This window comes from Martes martes (genome assembly GCF_963455335.1).
Source record: "Martes martes genome assembly, chromosome: 1".
Classification (NCBI taxonomy): domain Eukaryota; kingdom Metazoa; phylum Chordata; class Mammalia; order Carnivora; family Mustelidae; genus Martes; species Martes martes.
The window spans coordinates 76,057,060-76,074,709 of NC_137888.1; the positions used below are offsets into that span (position 1 = coordinate 76,057,060).

Genomic DNA, 17,650 nt, shown 5'->3' on the forward strand with positions numbered 1-17,650 from the left:
AAACCACTGTGATATCTAACTGCCCCTAACCAGCATTCTTCAGACTTGTTAGCTCCTAAGGCTATTAGCAAGACTACATTTTGTTTGTCTCATCTGACTTTTTCAACTTCTGGATCTGAGTCTACAAAATTTGGCTTCCTTTTTTTTTTTAAGTTATTATGAAATCTGGGATTTATTATGTATATTAAAATTCTTACACCTGGAAATAGTGACCTATTCTGTGTATCCTGAGTACTCTGTAAATACTGATCCCTCGGTCCATCTTGAGTAGATTCAGTTTGATTTTTGATATAGGAGTGTATGCTGTGTCATGTCATTGAATAAGGAATTCCCAACAAAGTGTGATTTAGAGTTTATTGTAAATTTTTTCATTTTATGTATAAAAACATAGGTAATTCTGAACACTTTATAGTTCTTTTATAAGAATACTGTAATACCATTGGCATTTCTGTTTTTCTGTTTTTTCTTTCTGTTAGGGAAATTGTCCTCAGTGAGTTAATTTCATACAAAGGGAAAGATTATTTGGGAAAGTCTTTGCCCACTCTGCAGTCTCTCAGCAGTTCATGTGGTCATGGCACCGTGGTGTCAGTTTTAACCCACTCTGTACCCCCTGACTCGGATGAGTTGAGGGGTGGATCTGCCCTTCATTTTTGTCATATGCAAAGTAAGAAGATAGATGAGTTGGCCTCTGGTTTTCTTCCGTTTTAACTATCCTGCTGTTCTTACAGAATGTGCACACTTACACATGTGATGTTAAAGTGAATTGTGTTAGTGTACGTGGCTAGAATATAGACTAGCAATATGTAGAACATGCCTCTTTTTTGATGCATTTCTCTTTGTGCTTCACCACTAACACGCAGTGCTTGCATGTAGAAGTGCCGGGAAAGTAAATGCAACCACTTGAGAATAGATCTCATTTAGAAAGTTGAGTGAGTTCAACTTTGCACTGATATTTAGCTCAGCAGAATTTGTGGAGGATTTAGATAAAAATTGATTAATACTGAAATTCAGTGAACTTCCATATACTGCAACTCACCCTCTGTCGTCGTCCCCCCCCCCCCCCCACCTCATCATATTTTGATACTGGTATCCATGCCTTATATTTGAGAATCACCTCTGGGGTCATAAATAATTGAAATAAATAATGTAAGCTTCCAAGTCTGTTATATATTTTGTTTGTACTAAAAATAGTGACTGTGGCTTGTGTAGAATCATATTTCATGATCATTTACTTATGAACTAATTGATGTGTTATGGCACCTTCACTAGAGACTTTGCCCAGTGATGTGTCATAAAAGTTTTTGCAGTTATCCTTTATTACAAGGGTTTGATGTTTGATGTAGGAGTACCTAAGAGGTGAGCTGTGGTAACTAATGTCTTTGAACAAAGAAATTCCAACAAAGTGTGGTTTAGAGTTTAATATACTTTTTTTTTTTTTTTTTTTGGTATTTCACACAAGTGACAAACCAGTAATTAGAAACATTTTATCCACTTTTCCGCTAATAGTTATGCTTTTGCAACCCACATATTCACATTTGTTTTTCTCACTGAAGCAATATTCATTAACCCAAATAGCAGGTAGTTTCTGAAAGCTAGTTAATAAAGGTAAGTGGCAATGATGGTATTTTACCATTAGTAAAACTGGTTTCTCTAGGATTAAGGAAATACTCAAAAGAGTTTTTTGGTATTATAAGGTCATAGAAATAACTTTTAATGATTTTGCAATTTCTGTTCTTTTTATTGGACAAGTATTTTTAAACCTATCTTTTTAATGAAAATTTAAAAAGTTCAGTCCAGTTACCATTTCAATTAGTTTAAATTTCTTCGGCTTTTGCTAATAGTTAGAAGTTAGTAGTTTTAACAGTCTTTGTTAAGTGTCCCACTTAAAATATTATAATGAGTATCACAATAGATCAGCATTTGGCTAGGGACTTCAGTGTATACACATCTCAGTATAATTTTCAGTCAGGTTTTTATCAGCTTTATCATTTTTCCTTAGTTGATTATAACTTGATAATAACACCGTTCAATAACGTATTTAAAAAATGACAACAGATATCCTACGGTCACCCACATTGCTAACACTTTACAAATCACGAGTTCTATGTAGTTTGGCTTATAACCACAATGATTAGATACAGTTCATTTTGCTAAACATCTACATGTTAGGTTTCTTTTTTTACATTTTAAGACAGCTTTTAATACTGGATAAGTAAATGAAAATGACTTCCTTTGTTTTCTACTACTTGTTTAGAGAGTCATTGTTACTAACTCAGCTTACTATTAGTCGGTATTTTTACACAGTGCTTTCCTTTTGGATGTTCCAAATGCTAATAGATTGGAATATTACCTCAGGTGTTCTACATTGGAGTCTCTTCACTTGGGTCACCACCGTCCTGTTCTTTTTTCCTGTTTTGTTGGGATGGAGACGTTGCAGAGTTGCGGCACTTCAGCATACTCATTAAGGAATTTTTGAAGGACTTGCAGAGGAAAAAGTAGATGAATGGATCCAGGCATGCATTTAAGGAAGTCAACCAAAGTGTGCTTTCTTTAACATAAAACAGAGTATTCTCAGCAGAGCAGTCAAAGACATCCCGGGTTTGGCTCAGCGTGTAGGGAATGCGGGCAAAATGGAAAGGAACAAAACAAATAAAAAATACAGCAATGATAATGAAAACTTTGATGTTTACCTTTTTCTTGGGGACTTTGCCTACGCCCCTTGTTCTCACATATGACCTGTACAGTTCTTTTGTAATGAGTGTATAACATACAATGACAATTAAAAAATTAATCCAGAAAATGACTTGACAGATGTAATTGACTATTTCATGCCAGACGAGACCAAACTCTGATTTGAGGAAAGAGCATTTCTTCACATTCTTGTCTTTCGGCCTCCTGTTGGTCAGAATCATGTTGGGCAAAGAGAGTAAGAACATGAATGCCCAAATTACGACAGAGAGAATTTTAGCCCCCAAAAGATTGCTGGGGTTGGACATCTTAAATGGCCTGGTGGTTTTCTGGTAGCGATCAATAGTTATCAGTCCAAGGAATGAAATACTGATGTACATTGTGAAATAAAATATGACAGAGGTCACTTGGCACACAAAGGTTCTCAGTGGTCCTGTTCCCAGTTTGGCATCACTGAGAATTTTGAATGGAAAAGTCAGAATCATGAGAAGATCAGAAATTACTGTGTTCTTAAGAAAAATGATAAAGTTAGATTTATTGCGGATTTGAAAGAAAATCCTCATAGCCAGACTGTTTGTGATGAGTCCAACAAAAAACAGGACAGTGTAAAGGAGCGGAAAGAGGACCTGGGTGATCTTGTAATCTCTGGCGCATAAGCTGCCATTCCCAGCCACAGAGGTGAGGTTGTCCATGGCTTGTGTTTCTTCTTCACTACCTAGGGCAGGAGAGTAGGGATGGTTATTTTCAATCCCAGACTGTCGACTTTGGTCTTATCTCTGTGTAACTTTTTTAAAAATGTATTTTATTTATTTATTTGGGAGAGAGCGAGCGAGAGAGCGCACAAGAGCATAACAACAGGAGGGAGGGGCAGAGGGAGAAGAAGAAGCAGGCTTACCGCTGAGCAGGAAGTCCAAACTGGGGTTCCATGTGGGCTCAATCCCAGGATCCTGGGATCATGACCTGAGCCAAAGGCAGATGTTTAACTGACTGACCCACCCAGGCGCCCTCTGGACAGCTTTTTCTAAAAACGGAGGTTTCCGATCCTTATTGTGACAGTAAGAATACAGAAGATTGAATCTCAGAATACTTAATTGTGGCAAATACCAAATGAAATGGCCTGAAGTACGTTATGTGAAGGTAGAGATACTTTGTATTTCTCAATTGTGAAATGTTTGCCTCTTAAAGGACGTTTTTGTTAGGCACATGCAGACAGTGTATAGAAATGGGAAGGGAAACATGGACTGTGCTTTATTCCTTTCCAGCTTCATTTCCATGCCATTTAGCTTTTTTATTTCTATTCACAGTCACTTGTTCTGCATTCTCATTATTCCTGGGCTTCATTTACTCTGATAACCATCAAAGGGTTCCAAGGAGAAGTGACTGATAATTGGCTATTAGAATTTAAAAGTAGAAAGGGGCAAGAAATTTGTATAAAATCACTTGAAGGGAATTTATTGTTAAATCAGATATAAAACTTTACTTTATAATTGGAAGATATTTCTGCCTGTATATTGCTCAGTCACCCATTCAGAAATCAGCCTTAGACTAATTCTTTAGCTCCAAATATTTTAACCCACATATATCTTTTTTCTTACTTTGCACAGTATATTTGAAATTTTTACATACATTCTCTTGAATATCCTTCATTGAAAAAACAAAAAACAAAAAACCAGCACACAAAAAGAAATGGTCATCAAATGCTGTTCTTCAAAACAGCCAGGGCATACTTTCCAGTTTATAGAGTATATAGTGATAGCTAAAATAAAGTATTAAAGCCATGTCCTTGTCTGTTTCCTAGGTTATTATACCACAACGGGGGGCTATAAAAGAAAACTAACACTTGACTAGAATACATTATCAGGCGTCTAATTAACATTTTTATTTCATCAAAGGCAAATGGAATTGATTCTATATCAATGTTATTCCAAAGTATAAGACATGGTGTTGTTCAAAGCATACATATCCAAATTAAAACAAACAAACAAAAAAAAGATTCCATGTGAAAAACTTAAGTATAACAAATAGAGAAAATACTAAATTCCCACAAATGTAGTATTTCATTGTCTAATTATTGAATAAAAGATTCATGTCATGAAAAAAAGATTCGTGTCACAATTAGGGCTTAATTTTCAACACCTCCTTCCTAGTTTAACATGAAGAAAATACTAAACAACATTCAGTATTAAATTGAGGTAAGATGGTAGATTTTAAGCTTCCTTGCTACTGCTATTTACTCTAATTTGTGCATTCTCTGTCAAAAATTATCTGCTGGGAATGCTCATTTTGCATAGAATGTCACCTTATTTAATGAGTAGTCTTGATAACAGGATATCACCTCCATTTATCTATATTTAAGTCTCACTTTCTACTCAAGGTAAAATAAGACCATTTGTGTTTTATTTCCATAATAAAAAAGAAAAACAGTTGTATCCTTTGTGTGTATGTGTGTGTGTATGTATTTAATGAAGAAGTTAGTGGTTGTCTCTAACAGCATTAATACAGCTTGGATTTGAAATTTTATTCCAAATAAGTACCTGAATCGATATCAATTATTGTTGAAGGTTTCCAGTTTTAAGAAAACTTGACAAACATGTACACACCCATCATCTTGTAAACACATACATTTGTCCAATACTTTATATATAAAGTTACCTGGTTACTCTGTTGATTCAGGAGGATTTAAATGTATCCATTAAGTGGCATTTAGTACATCCTGCAGAATGGCATCTGGTATTTTCCTTTCAGTGTCTTAGTTTAGTTGTTATTATTCTTTATGATCAAGTATCTGCTGAGCTTTCATCAGTAAATCTTGAGTGTTCTAGAGAGAAATGAAGAGAGAAAGGGAGGACTTCACAGTCAGAAATTACCTTCCAACACCCTGGACTCAAAGCTGTGCAGACACTGTGTTTCCGTCTGGCCCCTTTTAGGACTTCTGCTTTTATTTCCCTGGGAAATGTGGGGCAGGGTGGGTAAGAATTCATCTTTTAAGAAGCAATTTTAAAATCTTGCTGCTTTTTGCTGAAACCTGCCACAGAGTTTGATGCTTTATGAGTTCTTTTGATTATTTTCCATGCACATGATAAATCCATGTTGAGATCAAGCTTTTTGAAGTCGGCTTCCTGGAGAAGGTTGCAGGCTTGCTTTCTCAGATAATTATTTACCTGAAAACATACTGTGCTCAAGTTGGGTGATATATTGCCTTTTAACAAGTAATTACATTAACTCAAAATGTGTGCTTGTTATGGATGTTAAGTCTCTTGTTCCTTGTTTTTTTCCTGGTTAATAATGTCATTATTTTAAATCTGTGTTTGATCAAGTCTTTGTTCGTGAAACAGTTTCCTCTCATTATAAATTTTAAGATTCCAAAATTACATTAAAAAAGAAAAACAGTTGTATCCTTTGCCAGACTTATTATATAAAGTGTCTTTCATGCTTTTCTTAAATAGGATTTAAATATAAGCAATTTTTTTGTAACCTTGCCTTTTGTTTGGGGGGAATATATCATTAAATTAAGAGAGCCCTGTTTCACTAATACCTTTATATAAATACCGTTTTTGCTCACACACAGACACATGAAGTATTTCAAACTATTATGTTCTTCTTTTTCCCAGTAGATCCCCTTGGGTAGGTGCCTTTGCTATGAACACATGTTTTGGTTACTTGTTTCTTCTGAGTTTTGAGTGTGTCCATCGCTGCATGTTAAATCATCTTTGATCCCCATTTTCAAAGTTCAGAATGGCAGCTCAGCATCGCCTAGGAAGTTGTGACAAATATGCATTCTTGGGCATGAACCTAACCAGTGAATCAGAAACTCTGGGTAGGTTGCTGCCTACCCGAGTAGGTTGCTCAATTGAGTGAGCCACCCGGGTGCCCTGGAAAAGTGGGTACTCTTCAGTTATTTTTGTTTTGGAATTTATTGAAGTTAACACATTTTAATACTTAATTGGAGACATATTAGACTCCACAAGTAAGGAGTTTTGGATTTGGGGTATTTAGCAAAAGAGAATGCTATGTTGATCTAATTATTTGTTATCCCTGGCTTGATTGTTTTGCTTTTGAAAGCAGAGAACTTGTATGTGTGTTTTACATATAAGTCAACCCCACTGACACTCATTGCATTGTGTTCCCATGATGCATTGAGCCTGTTGGATAAAGCTGTCATTTCAGCCATACCATGGGCTATAAGCTATTGTAGAACAAACATTTCCTACATAAATCTAATGAAAGGAATCTCCTATTTTCTGGATTTAAAGAAGTTACTCCATTTCAGGTAGAGTAATGAATGAGAAGAAGATGCTCATTTCTTGTACCCTCGACCTGACCCTCCCCATGCATGTCACTCCCTTTTGACACACCTGACTGAGGCTTATCACTCATGTAACATATATTTGAAGTTAACTTATTCTAAAGAGAATAAAGTGGCATTTTGAAAAACTCCACTAAAAGAAATAATTTGAAGGCCTTTTTTAACAGCATTTTTCATTTTAATAGATTAACGTACAATTTTATTGTAAATAGCTCCATGGTTTTTAAAAAGTATTTTTTTAAAGATCTGTTTATTTATTTAAGAGAGAGAACCTGCACATCCTGAGGGTGAGGAGGGGTAGAGGGAGAGGGGGAAGGAGTTTAAGCAGACTCTGTGTTGAGCGTGGAGCCAGACATGGGGCTCCATCTCATGACCTTGAGACTATGACCTGAACTGAAAACCAAGAATTCGATGCTTAATGGACTGCACCTCCCAGGGACGTCTTAAAATGTGTTTTTTTTTAAATTACTTTTCCAGGAGTTGGGGTAGGGTGCTCTGTGCAATTTATTTCGTGATGTGTGCTAGGTTTGCATTGAATATTGAAACATATGCAATGACAGAGTGTTGGGAAAGCATGAAATGCAGTATTTTGTTTTATTAGAAGGACTATTGAATTTACTTCACCTACTTTTTCTTAGTGTTTGGAAGAAAAGCATATCTAGAGTGGGATTCTTTTTTATCTCTTTTTGAAAAGAACATTAATTTATTAATTTTAATAATACAATTATTCTACAATTATTGGGGCACTATAGAAATACCAGGAAGTACTAAAGAAGTAAAAGGAGAATATACATCTCTGATCATTTCACCTCTGTTATCACATCTTAGGAACATACACATGTTTTGGCAACATTTCTAATCACTTATGATTTGATGATGACTTAGAGGAGATTTCATTTCATTCATTTAACTCTAGTTCTTCCTTCTTAAGGGTATTTGGTTCAAGATATTTATTTTAATTTCTGTAGTCCTACAAACCTTCTAGAGCTTTTGAACACATATCTTCCTAGTTTCTTGAGCACTTAAGTCTTTGTAAATATCAGATATTATCTGGAGAAAAAGAGAAATTGATCCTGAGCTTGAGATTTTCAGGAATTAGTTTATAGGTGAGATGACCTGTCCAACCTAAGCACAACAGTTGGCTGGCATGAGAGGGGTTGCTAGACTTCTCGACTCTTCAGTTGACTTTTTTTCCCCTAACCAACAAGTGTGTCCTTCAGGGTATAAATAGAGTAATTCATTGGTACCGATTTCTAGTCATTGATATTCCTTACAACTATGCAACTTGAGGGTTTTTAATACCTAGTTGGAAGAGCAGAACTCATTGATACCTTTCAAAATATTTGGTCCATTTTCCAAGTTTGACCTTGTTCTCGTATAGTATGAATTGCTATTTGAAGACATATTTTTGACAAGTACAAAAAGTTGATATGAATAAATATTGTAGGCTAATGAAAAACCGTTGCTTTTAAACTATCTCTGCATTTCCTCTTTGAAGACCTGTAACAGCTATCATGATTTACCTAAAAGATATTAATTATCAGACACAAATCTGGTCTTGAGGCCCCATGCAAAGGCTGATGGGTGGTTCTTTTACAGCTAAAGGCCATGTTGCTCTTGCTTTTTAATTTCATCCCTTCACTCTCAACTCTTCACTTTCCTTCTGGCCCAACTCCCTGAGCAAATCAGACCCAATGAACTGATACAAGATTCTTCCAGTTCCTAATTTTTTAATCTCCAAATTTCCCTGTAGTATTTTCACAGCTCCCCCCCCCCCAACCCGTTTAAGTAGAAAGTTGTCCCTGTCTTTCCTTCCAAGTCCCCACCCCCACCCCCATCTGGATGTCCTTCACAGAGACTCATTTATTTGAAACATATCTTTGGCACAGGAGTTTGCCTTTGGTTGTCCTAATATAGTTCTCCTCCCTTAATTTTCAAGCTTCATGCCCAACTACCAGTAAGTCCCTCACTTACCATTTCACCATCTACTCTTACTACAACCCTGTTTCCGGTTTTCTGCTCCACTACTCTAGAGAAACTTCTCTTTTGAGGTTTGTAAGTAGTTTTTTTAAAATACGTAAGTCAGAGAGGCAACATCTGTTGTGATTTCTTATTGCATTTGATGCTGTCGATGGTCCGTGTTGTTACACGTCTCCTTTCTGACTTCAGTGTCCTTCACTCGTCCATTCATCTTATTAATTATAGAGACTGTGTGTGTATCATTCAATGGCTTGTTTATCTCCTTTATATCTCTGCTCTGTTGGTTCGCCCCTCCCTCCCAAGGAGAACATATTGCTCTTCTCCCTAACAGCGTATATTAAGTACCTAATTAGTGGCATCTAAGAAGAGTGTAACTGTGAATATGATAGACCTGTGGGTTCTCCCTCACAAAACTGTCTAGCAGGGACAACAGACGTTAAACAAATAGCTCAAAAATGAGTTGATTGCACTGTGGCAAGTGCTCCAAAGGCTCTCCTCCCCTCCCTACTGCTCCTGTGCTGTGGGCTTTCACCAACTGAGGTGACAATGAGGGACCTGATGTTGTAATTGTGTACAGCACTTACATGAGTGAGGGGCAGCCTGTTGAAAGTATTTTAGGTGGCAGGAGGAGCAACAGCAAAGGAAGGAAGTACCCTAGCGTCTTGAGGAAATGTTGAGTAATGCAGTACAGTGTGAATCCGAGGTGCATGAAAGTGAGAAGTGGAACTGTAGAAATCTGAATGGACAGCAGTGGGTTCTGTGTCTGACATGCTGCAAAACATTTTACGTGCTTCATGTATTCTCATTCTCATCTATTCTTCTCAGTTATTCTTAAAAAAAAAATCCCAAAAGGAAGCTGGTATTAGCCCATTTTCTCAGGGGAAGAATCTGAGGTCCAGAAAGGCTCATTAGGACAGAAAGACTCAAAGGACCATGTGAGTCAGCAGATGGCACAACCTGAATTCATTCACAGAGCTCTCTTATCCTGAGCTTGGGTTGTTACTGGTACGGGGGAGCCATAGTATCTATGCGTTTGTGACGAGCTCTGCAAATACTTTTATGATCCTGAATATGTGTTCCTTGAGGACAGGGAACATTCATCCTTGCATTGTCTCAAGATTCCTAGCATCTTGTCTTCCCACAAGTAGATACTCTAAAAGCAGATGTTCAGTAACTTTGCTGACCCCTTTCTATCACTTGTCACACAGAAGTTTACATTAAAACTATTGATAGGTACCTTAGCTGAAAATAATTGCCAGGGCACATGACTGGCACTGCCTGAGGTTTGTTTTCGTTTTAGATCTTATTTATTTATCTAGGGGCATGGAGAGAGGGAAAACCCTAGCGGGAGGAAGGGCAGAGGCATAGGGTGAGAGGAAGCAGGCACCCCACTGAGCAGGGAGCCAGATATGAGGCTGGATCCGTGGACCCTGAGATCCTGACTTGAGCTGAAGGCAGACGCTTAACGAACTGAGCCACCCAGGCGCCCCCTGCCTGAGTTTTGTACAGTTTTCTCAGTGTCCTCCTGTTCCCTTCCAGGGTTCATATGTACACATCCCACCAGACAAAAAAAGAAATATATCAATAATGCTCTGGATGGCAACAAAAACTGGAGATTAATAATCAGTTTAGACCATTCGGGTGTGCAACAAAATGTAGGGATCACTGCCTGTGCTGATATTCAGAATGCAAAGAATACAAGATAACAACAACTTCTAGAAGAGACCTGCTCCTAGCTTTTTTTTTTTTTAAGAGGCAAACTTAAGCACTTGAAACATTACTAATTATTTAGCAAAATGGATCACAAATGGGTATACAAATGTATATTTCTGGGAGAGTTTAATAAAAAGGAATCCATGCAAAGAAAAGCGATGATCTGAGTGCAAGTGTGTGTGAGAAAGACCAAATGATGGGAAGTGACAGAAGCTGAGAGAAAAAACAAGCTCTTATTTCAAGAGGGCAGAAACAAAATGCAGCTTTGTGCAGAGGGCAGACTTTGTGCAGAGTCTTTGGTTTGTTTTTTAAAGAAGTCAAATTAAGCATTGGAATTCTCCAAGTCTCAAGGCTTTTTTCTTTTTTGCAGCCACGAAGAACACAGTGCAGTTAGTCTTCTGTGGGAGAGTCTTTGCTCATGCAAGCTCCTCAGAATTAGATATTGTTAGGAAGTGCCTGACACGGGCAAGCATGTACAAAAAGCTAAGAGAAGTCGATGGACTGAGGCAGAGAGCTTGGAATCTTACCAAGAAAATGCAAGAGTATAGATGTGTTTAGTGGTATGTGTGTGTATTTCTTGTGCTGTCACTAAGTACTTTCTTTTCCCTTGTGCTAGAAACAGTGCCTGAATTTACTGTGTCTGTGAAACAGGGGCAGAGGTGGTCCAGCAGAGGTGTAGAACATGTTTGCGTTTCTAGCTACTTGCCTCACACCTAATGAGACCTGCCCTCTTTATTGTTTTGTCATGTGGAAATAAATATACATACACCTCAGACAGTCATGTTGGAAGCCAATGGAACATTTTTCTCCTCAAAGTACTTGAGGATCCTAGCACGTTCATTTTTAAAAAAAATTTAAAATATTTAATGATGCCATCTATAGAAAACCAAGCTTGCTAAGAAATAACATTTTCCTTAAGGAAGAATTATGACTAGATAATATGTAATATGTGAAATTATTACCATGTCAAATTTTAAGCAATGAAAAAATTTTCAAGAGTCAAAACTTACTCTGTAGGGTACGCCCACATCAAATGCTTCTATTAAGACTTCAGGTCAGTTGACACTTTTTTTTTTTTTTTTTAACTTTAGCAAGTTCCAAACTGGAAAAACAAGGGTGTTGCCAGTGGAGGTTGAGGTGAATTGAAAGGTGGGCGGGCTGCCACCATCGCAAGCCAGCATGGAGATGCTGCGGTTAGTGCATTTCATGGATGTGAAATGCAACCCACCCCTGCAAACAAGGGTTTCAAAATGTATTTTCTGTTTTTCAGGATGAATCTTCAAGTCATGAATGTAACCAGCGCACAATCCTTCTTTATGGAGTGGGCAAGGAGCGTGACGAAGCGAGGCATCAGTTGAAGAAGATTACCAAAGACATTTTGAAAATCCTAAATAAGAAGAGCACCACAGAGACAGGGGGTAAAGAGCCTTAATGCATTTGTTCGCATCGTGCCGTCTTTTGCCTTTCCTCTTAGCATGGTCTTTATCAAAGTCATCCAGGGCACTGTCACCAGAGTGCTTCCTCTCCTGGGTGACTCTCATATTGAAATATGAATAAGCACGTTGAAATTTGAAGGCCTTGGTTCCATTTATAGTAATCCTTATATTAAAATACCATGCTCTATAGATACATATAGGTAATTTTAATTTTCTACTTCCTTTTTTTTTTTATTCTTCTCAAATTTTCTACAGTAGACATAAATGAAGTACTGAAGAAGGAATTGGAAAACCCTTAGTCTGGAAAGTTCCATTTCTTCAATTCTTTACCATCCCTTTTCTTTAAGCTTGTAATTTGTTCTTTCCACTCACATTTGCACGATAATTGAAACTCAGGAGTGTATAGTTGCTGATCTTGTCTTCCATTATTCAGAAGAAGAATTGTAATAGGTAATGGTGGCTACCTGTAACACCTAATGATTTCAACTACAAAAAGGAAAATTGGGTCTTTGCTCTATAATGCCTTCTTTATTTGGAATAGTGTTTTCCCATGCTCTTGACATAGATTTTTTACAGTGAAGCTATGCCTTTATATTATGTCACCACATTGCATAATTGCAATTCTGTAATTATCCACTTCACATTTGCCTAATTACTCTTTTCTAAGGATTGTTTATTTTATCGGGCCGTCATAAGATGTAAAATATGATATCATTATATATATTTCACTCTCATTACTGATGTTTATTTATTTGTTATATAAATAATCAAAGAAAAAAAGTTTGGATTTCCTCTATGCTAACCGTGTTCTTCCTACACATGGCATAAACCACTCGAGGAAACCTGCTTTGTTGGCCAGTACAAAATACATACATTTTTATGAACCTTTTCACAGGGCCTCTAGTCTTTAGTTTTTAACTAGGTGATTTACTTAGAACTTTCCCACACTAGATCTTTCCTAGAGAAAAGTATAGCGAGAACTAATACAAATGGCTCTGTGTCCTCTCCCCCAGTAGGGGAGCACATGCAGAAACAAGGTACCAGGGCAGCATGCTTCTGAGGGTGAATGTGGTGTTGCAGGTGTCTGATGTCTGAGGCGATCATCCTTAGAACGTACTGGAAGAATTACTTCAGATGATTTACAGCAGTTCCCTGACTCCCCTCCCTTCCATGGCCACTGAAGGACCTTGTACCACGCTGGCCCTTTGAGGGAACAACCAAGCGTTGTGGATGGGAAATGAAACCTTGTTGTTGTTGCCCTGTCATTCTTGAGCTTGGTTTAAAAAAACACAAAACAAAACAAACAAAAACCCAGAAACAAAGAACCTGCTCTGAGAAAAACTGTTGATCTGTTGTTTTGCTGTTTCTCTCTGTAAGAGAAAAGAGGAAATGGATTGCATGTAGAAGGTTGAATTTAGAAGACCTATAACTAGCTAGCAAAGAGATTTGAAACTTCTTTTTGTGTACTTGGTATTTGAGTGGCCACTGTTTTCTTTAGAAGGGTCAGTAATACATGTCTCATCGAAATTAAATTTTAGAGAGTCTTTCCCAATCTTATGGAATTTTTGGGTTTGGAAGGCTTCTAGGGATGGGAAGGGGAAGGAAACAATGTGGTGTCCTTTTTGGTTGAGCCTACTTCCTTCCTTCGCAATGAGTGTTTAATGCCAGATTACATGCAGTCTATCCTATCTTTGTACAGTCTCTTAAATAGGCAGTTCTCGCTTAAGAGCTCCACAAAGAGAACATCATCGTTGTTCCATGCTGCTTTTTGAGATGTCAACAGTGAAACCATCACTGTGGAGAGATATTTGCAATGGGAATTTTTGTCTTTACCTCATTTTATTTTATTTTTTAAAGATTTATTTGTTTTTCGGAATGAGAATGTGCGTAAGTGGGGGGAGGGACAGAAGGAGAGAAAGTCAACCTGTCTCTACCCTGAGCAGGAATCCCACCCAGGGGCTCGATCCCACAACCCGAAGATCATGACCTGAGCCAAAACCAAGAGTCCAATGTTCAGCCGACTGAGTCACTCAGGCGCCCCTGTCTTTCCCTCATTTTGGATACAATTCCTCAATCAGAAACTTTTAAATTTTGGCTGTAGTTAGCTTTCTTCTGATAAATAGTCAGAGTTTAAATCACTACTTAAGACAGTATGCTCGCTAGAAGCTAACTAGCTGTACTTCTGATTAATGGTAATTTGCTCATTGTTTCAGCAAAGAGGAGAACTGGTAAGTTAGGAAAACAGCTTGTGTTAATGTGTCTTTGATTTCTAGCTACATATAAAAGTATGGTTTTGAGGAACTTATTATAACTGTTCTCACATCAGCCAGGCCTTATGTCAGAGTTCAAGTAACAGTTCCATTTCATGGTCAATCTTCATTTTCTGTTTACATTGGGCAGTCATCTTTGGTTGTCAGTGGTTTCTTTTGTCTTTTTCTTTTTTTAAACATTGATGAAGTTTACCATGACAAGAAAGGCCAAAATTTCCAGGATTTAAAGTTTTTTTTTTTTTTTTTAAAGGAAAACCAAAATTAAGCAAGAGTAATAAAATGTATTATGGAAGCAAATTAACATAAAACAGATGAGGAAAATCCATGGATTACAACTACATTGTTATTTATGTAAATATCATTAAAATAAATTAGTCCATTGAGAACCACCACTAATTTCTTAATGCTTCTTTTAAAAAAGTGAATGTAAATCGCCAAGAATCAATTGTATGAGGTTTTAATAAGTTAGCTACATGTAAGTAAAATAGAGCCTATTTAGCATAAACCAAAAAAGGTGCATTTGTGAATTCTCATGCTGGCTGTACTTCTTCAAGTGTGTTATTTTTGCTTGTTTATTTGTTTTGGTCCCAGGAAGAACTGATTAAATATGTTAACTTCGCTTTTCCAGCATATTATACCCAAGACCATTGATGTGAGTTTTCAGCCTTGGATCAATGATTTTAGCTCATGAGAAATTAAAAACTTGGATATTTTAAGCATGCTTATTACATGTGAGCAGCTATATAGAAGGCAAATGACCACACTTAATTTGAGAATAGATATTAAAAATCAAGTAGGTTTAATGAACTTCTTAGTTCTTAATTCTTTGCGTTAGATTTGGTGGTGTTTAACAGAAGTGGCATTCTTGGACCTTCTGTTGCTCGTCCCCTTTTAATTCTGTGTACTCTGGATCAGGGTTGGTTTGCTTTAGGAAAGAAAACACCCTGGTGTATGCAAGCCTGCGCCTTCACCTATAGACAACACTTGCTTGTATTTGAAAGACAATCTCTTCTAATGTTCTTTTCTAAAACCATTATGTTTGCCTTCAGCAAAATCTTTTTGCATTCAGTGAAATATTTGTGTCTTTAATAAAAAAAAAAAAAATCTGTAAGGTGACCTTTGTTCTCTCAAAGTAAACTTTCCCAAATAAGAAGATGTGATGAAGCTCCCATCTCAGTAGCCTTAGACTACTTAGAATCATAGTGTTAGAAATGACCTTACAGATCACATAATCCAACCTTTCTGTTTTTTGTTTGTTTGTTTGTTTGTTTTAGATTTGTCTTTATAAATGCATATGTTTAAAGATATTTAAGACAGGATCTGATTCTTTTAAGATCTTATCTTTAGAACTGTTGAGAACAGGATTCCCCCTGGGATAAGTAGTGTTTATATATATATATATTTTTTTTTTTCCGGAATTTTCTTTGAACTTCTTTATGCTAAATTGATAAATGTGGCACTTTCCCATTATGTGGAGAGTTTTAATTCCTTGCTACCCCTAAAAATGTTTAAAATTGGGTAAATTTCTTTTTTAACATATAAATTGGGGAAAATATCGTGGTGAATGTCTTCTAACAAGATGCCTGTGAAATTTCTGTTCTGTCAGTGTGATCTCGGTGAATTTTTTTCTCCTTTCATTGTTGTCATTGTATATTAAGAGTTAGTGAGAAATGTTTATAGAGGTACTTTCCCTTAATATCCCAAATCTGGAAACTACTTGCTAGAAAGAAATAAATGGCGGTATATGACACATTAGTATACTATCCATGAGTGGAAATTACTAATTTTTAGAACAAGTTAAAATTGCCTCAATAATGTGGATCAATTCTCAGAATCACATTGTTGGGTGAAAGCTGCTGGATGTAGAAATTATTTCTCCTGTGGTTCCAAAGTGGACACTCCTTATCCAAGCCTTTAGAGGTCAGGATCTTGATCTCCTTGGGCAGAGAGGTGACTAGAAGGAGCCTGAGGGGGTATCCAAGTTTCTGGTATGTGATTTTGTGATTTGAGTCTCATTACCTGAGTTTATTTACTTTGTAGAAATTCATAGTTTGTGCACTTCCCCATATATGTTATACTTTAATAGAAAGTATCGACTGAGAAAATCAAGAGCTTCTGTTAAATGGAAAGTAATGTATCCACTGTATGTTTAGCTGGAGATGAAGGACCAAAAGCCAGGAAGAACAAACAGGAAGCATTTCCGACCCTGGAGACTGTGTTCACAAAACTTCAGCTCCTTTCATATTTTGATCAGCATCAAGTGACGTCTCAGGTACCTGTTTAAAACTGTGTGTTATGCATTGGGGATATTCATATTTACTTCAAAATTTCTTTCATGCAGTATATGTTTTTGGCCTTACTTGGTTGTAGAGATATGTTTTTAAAACATATTTGGAATCATCTCAAATTATTGAGTAGTTCAGTTTTAAGTGTCAGGTTGCCTTCTTCAGAGAAATTAATTTTTATCACGAATACTTTTGCCTTATGATAATAGTCAACACTGTATCAAATATTCCCTAATCCAATACTTATGTTACCACATTTTGGTTCTACATTGCTATGGTGAGGAAGAAATTTGTTGATGACTAAAATAAAATACTATCTAAATGGGCAAAAACCAGATCTGTGTTGTTTTATGAATCCACTGATACTCAGATAGATGTTATCTGGAAGTTAATTAGCATTTGTAGTTGTTTTACCATTAAGATAGGTTAAGATCTTAATGAGCACTTGGCTTATTTCTTCAAGTTAGAGTTGTAATAAGGAAGCTATTGGATTTGTACATAGTTTTGGTTTCTGTGGGAATATGTTTTAACTTTCTTCTAAGTAGATTATATAAATTCAAGTTTCTTGCTTAAAAATTAAAATAATTTGAATATTGATCTTACAGGTATTTTTAATTTTTTTTGTTTTTGGTTGCCCAGATCTCTAACAATGTGCTGGAACAAATCACAAGCTTTGCTTCAGGAACATCCTATCATCTTCCTTTGGCACACCATATTCAGCTTATCTTTGATCTTATGGAGCCAGCGCTGAACATCAATGGACTGATTGACTTCGCAATACAGGTGTCAGAGAGACCCTGTTTCTCTCATTTTTAGGAAAGCCAACCTGCTAGGCATCATATAACAAAATGAGCAACCCAGTGCATTTTTGAATAATAGAGACATTCTGAATCAATAGTATTCAACTAGTATTTTTATTGTAGCTGTGTTCATAGTTTTCAATCAAATAATTACAACCGGCACTAAAATATA

At 36.6% G+C, this 17,650-nt stretch overlaps 2 protein-coding genes across 3 annotated transcripts in view; one reads left to right on the forward strand and one right to left on the reverse strand.

The window, feature by feature from the left end:
* MED12L (mediator complex subunit 12L) overlaps positions 1-17,650 on the forward strand; it is a gene marked incomplete at its 3' end in the record, with an annotated part of 315,066 nt that overhangs the window by 229,691 nt on the left and 67,725 nt on the right. For both annotated transcript variants that reach the window (XM_080823907.1, XM_080823908.1), the window contains 3 exons: positions 11,958-12,105; positions 16,547-16,665; positions 17,318-17,461. In XM_080823907.1, the coding sequence (XP_080680033.1) occupies positions 11,958-12,105; positions 16,547-16,665; positions 17,318-17,461 (411 nt within the window). The remainder of the gene's footprint in view (positions 1-11,957; positions 12,106-16,546; positions 16,666-17,317; positions 17,462-17,650) is intronic.
* Positions 2,361-3,380, reverse strand: P2RY12 (purinergic receptor P2Y12; the record flags this gene model as incomplete). Its single annotated transcript, XM_080823963.1, has 1 exon — positions 2,361-3,380. One exon carries the CDS (start codon positions 3,378-3,380, stop codon positions 2,361-2,363), a length of 1,020 nt encoding a protein of 339 aa, XP_080680089.1.